The following is an 11,820-nucleotide window of genomic DNA, read 5'->3' as shown; positions in this document are numbered from 1 at the left end:
TAGTGCTGCTTGCTCTAATGATAATATTAGGTCTGGTAATGGTGCTGGTGGTGGTGTGGTGTTCATGTTGTGTTGCCTCTCTTTCTCTCTTAGCAAAGATTTCTTTTTTCAGTTTGCTAAGGAGAAACACTGAACTGAGAGTGCAAAATCTCTTTGGATTTTGTTTCTGGGAATCTTTGTAAGTAGTGGAGGATGTCAGAATTCGAAAGTCAGTTCTTGAAGTTGTCCAAAACACCGGTTACAGTGTCTGGAAATATTTTTTTCCCTTTTGGATGGGGCTTGGCTTCCCACGACGATTTCTTGAATTTCACCTTGTTATATTGGTTCTCTCTTCTTCTTCTTTTTTCTTGTTAATTTAGAAAGCTAACAAAATATTTAGTATCTGGTGATATTCACCAATATCCTTGCTCATTACTTCCAAAATCGTTGCCTTTCAAATTTGATGATTAAAATAGTACGTACAGTTGTTTTAGTCGGTGTTATTGAACCCGGCCCGGCCCGACGGGTTGACCCGGGACCCGGTCGACCCGGTGGCTGGACCGGTCCGGGTTTAATAAAAGACCGACTGTGGCAACAACCCGGCCAAAGCCGGGCGACCCGGCTGGTCGACCCGACGAGACCCGGGTTTTTTTTTTTTTTTTTAAATGGGGGATAAAAAAAATTTTGGTTTAAATATTTCAACTTAAAATGATAACATAGTATCCTTTTTAATGTAGGGTTTGAAGCCCTTTCATATATATACTCTGTGTTCACATATAAAAAATTATATTTTTTTAATGTGTGATTTGAAACTCATTAGTATATATACTCTATGTTCCCAAGGAAAAAATCATGTTTTTTTCAATGTGGGATAAAAAACCTTTTGATTTAAATACTCCAACTTAAAGGGATAACATAGTATCTTTTCAATGTGGGATTTGAAGCACTTTAATATATATACTCTATGTTGACATGAAAAAAATTATATTTTTTCAATGTGAGATTTGAAACCCATTAGTATACATACTCTATGTTCCGAAGGAAAAAATCATGTTTTTTCAATGTGGGATAAAAAACCTTTTGGTTTAAATACTCTAACTTAAAGGGATAACATAGTATCTTTTCAATGTAGGATTTGAAGCCTTTTCATATATATACTCTATGTTCCCATGAAAAAAGTTATGTTTTTTCAATGTGGGATTTGAAACCCATTAGTATATATACTCTATGTTCCTAAAAAAAAAATCATATTTTTTCAATGTGGGATAAAAAACTTTTTTAGTTTAAATATTTCAACTTAAAAACTTAATATAATATCTTTTTAATGTGGGATAAAAAAAAACTTTTTAAAATATTTTTTAAACTTTATTATTTATAATATGTATAATCTATATTTACATAGAGTTTTTCTTATGAAATATTAAAAATTTAATTTTTTTTTAATTTTTTCCGGGTTAATCCGGGTTGACCCAGGTTGACCCATGAAACCCGAGACCCTGCCCCTTGGCCGAGTCAATCCCCGGGCCGGGTTTAATAACTATGGTTTTAGTTGACTTTTAATAATCTTTGATAGTTAATAAGTTTCCTTTTCACATTCTTATCTCTATTTCATAGGTATTAAACCCAGCCTGGAGATTGACCAGGCCAAAGAGCTGGGTCTCGGGTTTTATGGGTCAACCAGATTAACCTGGAAAAATTAAAAAAAATTAAAATTTTAATATTTCATATGAAAAAATCCATGTAAATATAGATTATACATATTATAAATAATGAAGTTTAAAATAATATTTTAAAAAGTATTTTATCCACATTAAAAAGCTATTATGTTAAGCTTTTAAGTTGAAGTATTTAAACTAAAAAAGTATTTTATCCCACATTGAAAAAACATAATCTTTTTCTTTGGAAACATAGAGTATATATACTAATGGGTTTCAAATCTCACATTGAAAAAACATAACTTTTTTCATGGAAACATAGAGCATATATATGAAAGGGCTTTAAATCCCATATTGAAAAGATACTATGTTATCCCTTTAAGTTGAAGTATTTAAACCAAAAGGTTTTTTATCCCACATTGAAAAAACATGATTTTTTTCTTGGGAACATAGAGTATATATACTAATGGGTTTTAAATCCCACATTGAAAAAATATAATTTTTTTCATGTGAACATAGAATATATATATGAAAGGGTTTCAAACCTCACATTGAAAAGATACTATGTTATCATTTTAAGTTGAAATATTTAAACCAAAATTTTTTTTATCCCACATTTAAAAAAAAAAAAAAAAAACCGGGTCTCGTCCGGGTTCGCCCGGGTCGCCCGGGTTGTTGCCACAGCCGGTCTTTTATTAAACCCGGACCAGTCCAGCTGCCGGGTCGACCCGCCGGGCCGGGTATAATAACAATACTATATTTAAATAAGTTATATATAAATAAATAAATAAATATCTAATAAATACATCTATTTTAATTAGAATAACTAAATCAAGAATATCATCGGAATCAATTTTCAGGTTTTGACCTGGGAAAAAACTACAACTCGTTTTTCATCACCAAACACGCAGATCTTTGAACCAGAAGAAAAACGAGCTGTTGTTTTTTCTTGCAAACATAGTTCAACATATATTTGCTTACAATGAAATGATTTTGCTATCTTTAGAAGCAAAAAATATATAATTTCAGTCTTGAGGTTTTTTTATCTTTTCAATATTATTTACATAGTAAAAATACACTCATACCTTTAGAAATAAAAAAACTTGCACATTAGGCTTTTTTATCTTTTTATTTTTTAAGAATAATGAAGTGATATAATTGCCCTTAAATTTTTTTTTTAAAAAAAACCCTCGAAGTCTGGTTTCAAGGGCGTTTTCATCTTTTTCTTATTGTTTGTTTATTTATTTTTAGGTTCTTTTAAAGGATATTTGATAATTTTCAAAGAATAAATATTATTTTTTAAAAAAATTGTTAATGCGTGTGGCAACACATACGAGGCTGTTCAATTAACAAAAGTCGCCATCTATGATGGCATTTGGAATTGGAGTGATGTATCGTTCACTTTGCGTTGGTGGAAAATATGTTCATGGAAGAGATGCTATAACATCCTAGAATCTTTCACAATCACACATGTGAAATTTAAGTAATTTTTTTTTAAAAAAAACACAACCACACCAACCGCATATGGATCTCATTCACGGATTTCTACACTTAAATCGCATGAAATGGTTCAAACTAGATAGTTTATATGTCCATGAACCTTAAAGCTTAACACCTCAAAAAATGGAGCTTCACAGCTTTATATTGACTTCATATTGACAGGAATTAATGTAGTATTTGGAACTAGATATGTATTACAGAGTGATGCTAATTTCTGGAATATATTTTTCTAGAACCCTTTGTGGAAAAATCCCAGAGCATGAATGAGAAGATCTCATTAATACATCCTATAGATTTAATGGTTGAAGTTTTTTGGGAAAAAATCTGTCGAGCAAGACTAAGCAATTATTCTTACATTAATAGAAACAAGTGTTTTGAGGGCATCTGCGAGGTAAATATAATTCATGAACTGCCCATCTTAGTTCTTATTTTGGATATTGTCTGTTTGAATGGTTTTGTCCTCATTTGTAATTTGATTACAATAATTTGGTTTATTAAATTTGGGATTGATAATTTTCAATATTTGCTCTATGCATCTGAAATATTCAGGAGATGGCAGAGATTAAAATGTTTAGCTGTTTGCATTAGTACCTTGGAAATGCTTCAGAAACATGTCGGATATTTTCTTGATAATGGTTCATTACATGAAAACAAAGATTCCGAGCAACCGACGATGCAGCTTCTTGATTTGGTGAATAGACTGCTCTAATGTCCATTTTTTAGGTACAGTAAGGGGATCCCTCAAGGCCAAAAAGCCAGAAACTGAACTCTCTAAGTCCATTTTAACAAGCTTTATGCTGCTTGAAATTATATTTCTTGTTCATATATGCACCCAATTCTTGCCTAAGAGTTCTGGTTTCCTCATCTTGTTCTTGCTGGACACACAAAACTGATCAGATGGCGTTTCTTTGTAGAGTTGTTTAAGATAGGTATTCGCTTTGGCAGGGTTATAAGCAAGACGCAAATTTGTTTTGTGTGGAGGGTTGAATAATGATGGTATGGTTTTTGGGATGAGAAACCAGGAATGAGAAATCCACCATGCCCGACGCCATCCATTTCTCCGATTGGTCGAGTCAACTAGTCATCTTCCACAGGTAGACTTCTGCATTTGTTTGCCAGAGACGGATATCACTTCCACTGCGAGAGGCTGTGCATACCGGCCTTCCTCATCTAAGATGGTGCGAATTCAAGCAACATCAGATCGCCCTGCCACCCGATAAAGCTGCTCTTTTTCCATGACCTTACAAAATTTATATTGAACAGTCCTATCTAGTGGGCTGGGTCAAATAAATTTATTATTTATATGTAACTTCTGAGATATTATATCAATTTTGATGATTTGATAGAATGATAGGCTTTTTTCTCATCTCTCTTCTTCCTACCTTCTCTTTTCACTGCTTTTAGTTATCTGCTTCTTTCTTTCTTTCTATGTTTTTAATACTCTTGTAGCTTATTATCCCGCATCAATTATGATTTTGATAAGTGAAGAACCTTGAATCTTCTTCTTTTTCTTTTCTTTTCCGAACAGGGATTATCATCTCTGTCCATTCGACAGAGATTTGATAATGCTTATAAGTAAATTACTTGCTTGACCATAACTTGCAACTGCAGAATGACGTGACTGACTAGCATTGTGGAGCTTATTGCATTCAAGCAAACATCATTATCATGTGGCGTTGAGTCTTCAGGGGATGGATCAAGTATTTATCCTTGATTATAAGAATGAATTTACGGAGATACTTAGAGAAGCATGGGGTGTTAGGCTTGTGACAGATCTTAACATTGTTTTCAGTGGTCATGATGTTGGTTTGTTCTCGAGGATGATGATAGGTGGAAACATTGCAAATTTGAATTTGCCAGAGAGAGATTGTTGGCTGTAAATCAACATCTGCCAAAGGTCAATGGGATCATCAAAACCCTCAAGGAAGAAGTTTCTTGGAAGAAGACGGGAATCGTCCCAGCGAAGAAAGTTTTTTTTCTCAACAATCATCATCAATTCCTCTTGCAAAGAGTCACTCTCATAATTTCAGCAATAAATTGAAAAATCATTTTAAGAAACTCACGTGCAATATAATTGGCAGCAAATCGAGAGATCATTTAAGAAATTCTCTCACAGTGAAGAAAAATTAAATCAACAATAATTCAATTAGAAATAATTTATAAAAAAGACTCACGCAACAAGAAAAATCAAATCAGCAATGATTCGAGAAGTCATCATTTTAAGAAAACCAATAAAAATCAAGCTAACAAACAATAACACAGCAAACACAGAGCCATGCCGCGACCAAACCGTAGACCTTAAATAAATCGATCAAACCGGTTCTAAAATTGTCCTCCCAATATTCCTTAGCAAAATATTCAACAACCAACCTTGTATCTCCTTCACAAGCTCCCCTAAAGTATCATACCCTGGGTATCACGCATCGGCATGGCTCAAGACCTTTAATATCCATAATAATATGTAAAAATTTATAAAATGGTCAGGATATATAAGAGAATCAAGACAGCACGCGATGGTTGAGGTCAAGTGGGAAAGAAGAAGGACTCACGCAGCCAAAAATTAAGATGGGTTAAAGGGGCCGGAGAAGCTTGTCGGTGTCGTGAGGGAGTGAAAGAGGCTGATGGTGACGAGGAAGGAGGAGGCTGGTCGAAAACTCAAAAATGATGGCGATGCCAATAGCCAGGTGAGAGAGAGGAACTCTTTTCTTCATTTTTTTTTTTTTGGGGGGGGTTGGGTATAATGTGTATTTATTCTATGCTGGGGATTTTTGGTAAAATATTATGGCTAATCATTATCTTTCATGAAGCGTGTATGTTGATGAATTTTTGGATTAGTTTCTTGGCTATCTAAAAGAAAGTTTTTGTGTATTAGTCTAAGTAACCATACTTGTTTAAGTATGAATAAGCATTAAGAATGCTTGATTATCTTCTAAGTTTCTGTGACGGATAACCAAAGCATCCTTTGAAAGCATAAAGAAAACTTAAAAAAAAATAAAAAAAAATCTAAGTTCAAATCTTTGGAACTGAACTATTATTATAACACTATCTAAATGGTGTGGGGAATTACCACACCTAAATCACTGTGGAGTACAATAGTAATTCACAATGCTTTTTTTTTTTTTTTTTTGTATTTTTTCATTTTTTTTTTCAACTTTCCCTTTTTTTTTTCCTTTTTTTTCTCTTTTTTTTTCTTGAAATTGCTTTCCTTTTTTTTTTTCCAACTTTGCTTTTTTTTTTTTTCTCTTTTTTTCCATTTAATTTTCTTTTAAAATGTTTTCTTTATTGATTTTACTTTTTAAATATTGAACTAATTAAAAATTCTGCTTTGTAATTTTTTTCCTTTAAAATATTGTGGATTGCTACGGTGTTTTTTCAATTAGTTTTTCTATTTTATTTTTTTATTTTTTCAAAATTATATTTGTTAAATTTTTTTATATTGAGCTGATTAATAATTTAGTTTTATAATTTTTTTTAAAAAAAAAACATTGTTGATTGCTACAGTGTTTCTCTGCATGGTTTTCTTTATTTTTGTTTTTGTTTTCTCCAAAATTATCTTTTTTTATTTTTATTTTTTTAATATTGAGCTGGTTAAAAATTACAGTTACAATATGTGAAGAAAGCACTGTAACTTTCCTTGCAAATTTCTGTGAATTACTACAGTGTTTTTTCTCATGTGATTTTTTTTCTGTTTTGTTATGTTTTTTTTTTTTCTAAAATTGTCTTTGTCAGTTTTATTTTTTAAATATTAAGCTGTTTAATAATTGCAATTACAAATAAATACAAGTTTTTCCTCACAAAACACTATGGATTGATATAATTTTTCCTTACATGGTTTTTTTCCAGTTTTTTTGTGTTTTTCTTTTTTGTAATATTTTTTTTAAAATTATCTTCATCGATTTTATTTTTTTTAATATCGAGTTGGTTAGAATTTAACTTTGTAATAAAGCTTAATCATGTGGGGAAAGCACTATAGCTTTCCTCACAAAACATTGTTGAAAATTACTATTAAAAGTCATTATAAATAATGTTAAATCATGTGGGGAAGCACTGTAGCTTTCATTACAAAACATCGTGAATTGCTACAGTGTTTCCAACATGATTTTTTTTTCCTTTTTTTGTGTTTTCTTTTAATATTTTTTTTTTCTAAAATTATCTTTGTTGATTTAATATTTTTTTAATATTGAGCCGATTAAGAATTTAGCTTTATAATTTTTTTTCTTTAAAACACTGTGAATTATTGCAGTGTTTTCCCATGTGATTTTTTTATTATTTTTTTCAAAATTATCTTTGTTTATTTTTTAAAAAATATTAAGTTGGTTAAGAATTATAATTACAATAAAGTTAAATCATATAGGGAAAGCGTTATAGTTTTTCTTACAAAACAATAAGGATTGCTACAGTATTTATCTAAATGGTTTTTTATTTTATTTTATTGGGGAAAGCACTGTAGTTTTCCTCATAAAACATTATCAATTGCTACAATGTTTTTTCTTATAGGTTTTTTTTCCTTCCAAAATTATCTTTGTTGGTTTTTTTTAATATTAAGTTGGTAGAAAATTTAGCTTTGTAATTTTTTTTGCTTTTTATTAACAGAAAAGCTAAATCATGTGGCGAAAGCAATGTATCTTTCCTCCCAAAACATTATGGATTGCTACAAATCATTTTGTTCAGTCTCTAAGTTTTGATCACCAACATAACTTTTTTTCCGTCATGAAATATTAGTTTTATCATATTTTTAGTTTTTATTACTTATCTAGCACTGATTCACAATTATAACACTATTAAATATATTTATTTTATAAGCATGCGGCAACGCGTGTCAATGCATCTCGTGCCTTATCTAAAAGAAGTAAATTCTGCATGGTAAAAATAAAACAAAAAACCTGGCAAAGAGATTCTCTTTACCTGGCAAAGAATCTCTCTATATCCACTTATTACCGTTGAAGGGCCCCATCTTGCCGCCAAAAATGACTACCATCTTCGATCACAACCGTCGGATATAAACGAAAAAACAAAACGAACAATGGGCCCATGGGACCCCACACCAGTGCAATTCCAAAGAGCAAGAAAACGATGTGTCTCCTCCTTCCCACAAGTCTTCTTCGCATCATCGCCATCCAGTCAGTGCCTCCTCTCCTCCTGAACTAGTCTTTTTTAATCGACTTTGAGTCCACTTTAAGCGATTAGGATCCCAGATGGGTAGTTTTTCCTTTTTCTGATTTGTTTTTCCATTTTGGCGTTAAATTATTCAACTCTTGCCATTTCTTGATGAATCCTTATCTGGGGTCATTGTTAATTGTTACTGTCTTTGTTTATTTTGTTTCTTGTCATCTTTTCTTTAGTATTTTTTAGCTTGCGGGTCTGTCTTACATTACTTGTTTTACTTTTCTTATCTCTTTGTTGATGACATTAATTGGTAAATTCTCAATCGTTGATTTAAAATTCTTGAATATATGGAGTTGTTTTAGTTTTGAGGAACTAGAGTTCCAAAAATCAAAACTTTAAGGTGGTGGAGTGAGAGATGTTTGATGCAGCTATGAATTTAATCACTACAGTTATTGGTTTTGGTATGAGTGCTACTTTTATTGTGTTTGTCTGTACAAGAATTTTATGTGGGAGGTTAAGAGGGGCCGAGTCCAGGCAAATGCTTGAAATTGAGTCCAGAGTCGATATTGAACAGGTAATTTTATTTCCTTGTAGCATCTTCTTGTTTGGTAAGAATTGCTCATCCGAAGATAGACATCAATGGGATTTGAGGCGATTACTGTTGTCTTTCTTTTGATTTTGTTAGGTTTTTTTTTTGATACATTGATTTTTGTATATGTATTAAATTGCTCTAAATAGCCTCTCTTCACATGGGGATTGGGATCAAAGGGTGGGCTGGCATTTTATGCAAGGCATAAGTTTTCGTGCATGGTTAATTATAACCATTCAATCACTCAAGTTTCTTCATATTTCTATGGATTTGATAGTAAAAATATTATGTCATGACTTGGATTAGTAAAAGAAAGAATTCTAAAGATGGGGTAACGCCAGTTTGGAGAATCCTCATTTGTTATCAATCTGAAGGAATAGTGAATTTCATCTATTTCCTCCCTGCAAACAGGGCCGTAGAATTAGGAAATTCAGAAGACACACAGATGAAACAGCACCTTGTGAATTAGTATATGCCTACTCTACTTTTCTAAAGTAAATCAAAACTCGAATGGAGTTTTGGATTTTTGACCTTGTATTTTTCTGGCAGCCAGAGCATGGGATTAGTGGCCTTGAACCAGTTCTAGTTGATGCAATCCCCACTTTACGGTTCACACGTGAGGCGTTCAGTTCTGCAGAAGATGCACAGTAAGTTTTGAAATCAATATAAAATGGTCTATGTTTGTAGAGTTTTTACTTTATTTTCCATAACAGGGAAAAAAATCCTTTTCTCCTGTTATTGATCAAGGAGCTTTTAGTTCTTTGTTAGCCTCGTAAGCGAATATGCCTTCCATTATATTTTTTTTTCCTTTTCTTTATTTTCTTTGATGAATGTGAGCTCTCATTAATCAAAATCAACTAAGCAAAGAATTTATACAAAGTCCATTATATTGTAGAAGTTCAATATTTGGTAAAACATGGTGTTCGAATCCGCGCGCAAGTTGTTTGCCCGTGGTTTTCATATTTAAGATGATAATCAACAGAATTGAGGCTTTCCACTCCCTTTTTCTTTCCTATTAGATTGAGATTCAACTATATTCAGCTTTTGGACTGGAGTACAAATAAAATGTTGCGGTCGTTGTTATCGAATTTAGTTCTGCTAGCCTATATTGATTGAAAATTTTAGATTATTATCGAAGCTGGTTTTGTGCTTTGAAACTGTCCACCAATAGAGCATTAAAGATAAAAAAAATCATTTATGTCTTTGAATACTATGTGTTCTCCCCCTGCCCTCTTTGCCTTCAGATTGAACTTCAATGGTTATGTGGTCATTGTTTTTGTTTCTGCTAATAGTTTTGTTTGCTTCTACTGAGTTCAGTCGAACATAAAATGAAAGTGAAGTCCTGATGCTCTTGACTTCAGTGTACCAACTGATATTCTATGCATTACGATGAGACTAAAGATTGCTTCTTCAACAGGTGTTCGATATGTTTAGGGGAATACCAAGAAAAGGAAGTGTTGAGGATCATGCCCAAATGTGGTCACAACTTTCACCTCTCTTGCATCGACGAATGGCTAAGAAAACACTCTACATGCCCAGTCTGTCGGTTCCAAATACAAGACTCTTTCAAAGCAAAGCACATGAGACAGGCTGCAATTAGTATGGTCCAATCAGTTGACAGTCCTGATACTCCAAGTGAACATTCTAGGCAATGGCTGCTACCCAGCTATCAGCATCAAGCGGGGAACCACAGCAATCAAAGGCATCCTGACCCTGTTCCTGGAAACTCAGAAATTACTCCTGGAGAACCCCAAACAAGCCATTCGTGAACCAAAGAAATTGGTGCTTTCAAGACATTAATTTATACCTTTATTCTTCTGAGCTCTGCTTGCATGTGTGCTTTAAGCCAACTTTTACACTTCGAGGCATTGGATCACATGGCGGAGTAGGTTTATACAACTTGAGATATTGTATATTTCATTTGTACATAGCACTTCTTCATTCCTTTGCAGTAGAGTTACTCATAGACTCAAGTCCAATTCATTGTGATAGAATTTCAATAATCTTGAAGTTCAAAAAAGAAACCTGAACCATCCTTAGCATTTAAGAACACCATATATATATATATATATATATATATATATATATATATGACACGGATGACTTCATAAACCTGCAATTTTCTAGTGGATCTTCTCTCCAACCTTTTGGCTTGATTTAGTGCAAGCTCTGGGTCCCTGAACCATCCTCAGTTAATGGTTTGACTCCAAATGTTAAAATGTTGTATTTGCTATTTATTTAAAATATCCATAAAACAAATATGTAGATCCAGGAACTTTCATTGGATAAGCATCCTCGTAGGATTTATAGGCACAAAGATTCTTTATTGAAACATCGAAACCGGCTCCAATCACTTGCAGTTATAGGCACAAAGATCCCTCACTGTCTGATTAGCAGAAACCAAGGGGAACTATTGATTAATGCAAAAGCAACCACTTTTCACTGTGCGATAACAGAGGATGTTCTTCTCTTCCCCTTCCATGTCAAAGAAGATATCTATCAGCTGGAACATTACCTCAATCCAATTTGAGATGTTGTACAATCTCTTCAATCGTAGCATAAATCTCTTCAATCGTAGCATAAATCTCTTCACAAGGCTTAACTCAACAATGCCTTCAAAGTAAAATCATTGCCCATCACATTTTCTTTCTTCATTATGATGCAAGTAAAATACATGACAATCTACAAGCATCACAATCTGTGTGAGAACATATCGGATTCTAGTTCCAAGCTGTTGCGTTGCCAAATAAAAAGCTCCATATTGAGCGAACCTGTCAACCTGATCTGTGTAAAGCACAGCAAGACAGTCAAATGTCAATATAATATATGTTACTATCAATTAGGACATGAACGCATTTGTCCTGTTCTAATCTAGAGATGGATATACGTACTTGCCCTGGTCTAAAGGCTCCCGACCAAGTATCAACTGCAAGCATTCTTGCAAGCATCAAAACACCCATCAGGCTGTATTCTGTCGAACTGCATTTTCAA

At 32.9% G+C, this 11,820-nt stretch overlaps 1 protein-coding gene across 2 annotated transcripts; it reads left to right on the top strand.

The window, feature by feature from the left end:
- The first annotated feature begins 5,381 nt into the window (after positions 1 to 5,381).
- LOC118041931 (RING-H2 finger protein ATL7) lies at positions 5,382 to 10,770 on the top strand. Of its 2 annotated transcripts, none has more exons than XM_035049437.2 (3): positions 5,382 to 5,818; positions 9,379 to 9,476; positions 10,247 to 10,770. In XM_035049437.2, exons 1-3 carry the CDS (start codon positions 5,756 to 5,758, stop codon positions 10,596 to 10,598), a joined length of 513 nt encoding a protein of 170 aa, XP_034905328.1. In that variant the 5' UTR covers positions 5,382 to 5,755; the 3' UTR covers positions 10,599 to 10,770. The 2 variants fall into 2 exon arrangements, with proteins under 2 accessions (XP_034905328.1, XP_034905327.1); XM_035049436.2 differs by lacking the exon at positions 5,382 to 5,818 and adding an exon at positions 8,016 to 8,814.
- The last annotated feature ends 1,050 nt before the right edge of the window (positions 10,771 to 11,820 follow it).

Source organism: Populus alba, chromosome 14 (assembly GCF_005239225.2).
Source record: "Populus alba chromosome 14, ASM523922v2, whole genome shotgun sequence".
Taxonomy (NCBI): domain Eukaryota; kingdom Viridiplantae; phylum Streptophyta; class Magnoliopsida; order Malpighiales; family Salicaceae; genus Populus; species Populus alba.
Note: the sequence above shows the minus strand (reverse complement) of the source record. Positions and strands in the feature narration are given on the sequence as shown.

Bases quoted from the DNA above. Each gene is read 5' to 3' on its own strand.
- LOC118041931 (XM_035049436.2), top strand. From the start codon at position 8,656: ATGTTTGATGCAGCTATGAATTTAATCACTACAGTTATTGGTTTTGGT. The intron at 8,815-9,378 runs GTAATTTTATTT...TTTTTCTGGCAG, and splicing joins CCAGAGTCGATATTGAACAG to CCAGAGCATGGGATTAGTGG. The intron at 9,477-10,246 runs GTAAGTTTTGAA...CTTCTTCAACAG, and splicing joins AGTTCTGCAGAAGATGCACA to GTGTTCGATATGTTTAGGGG.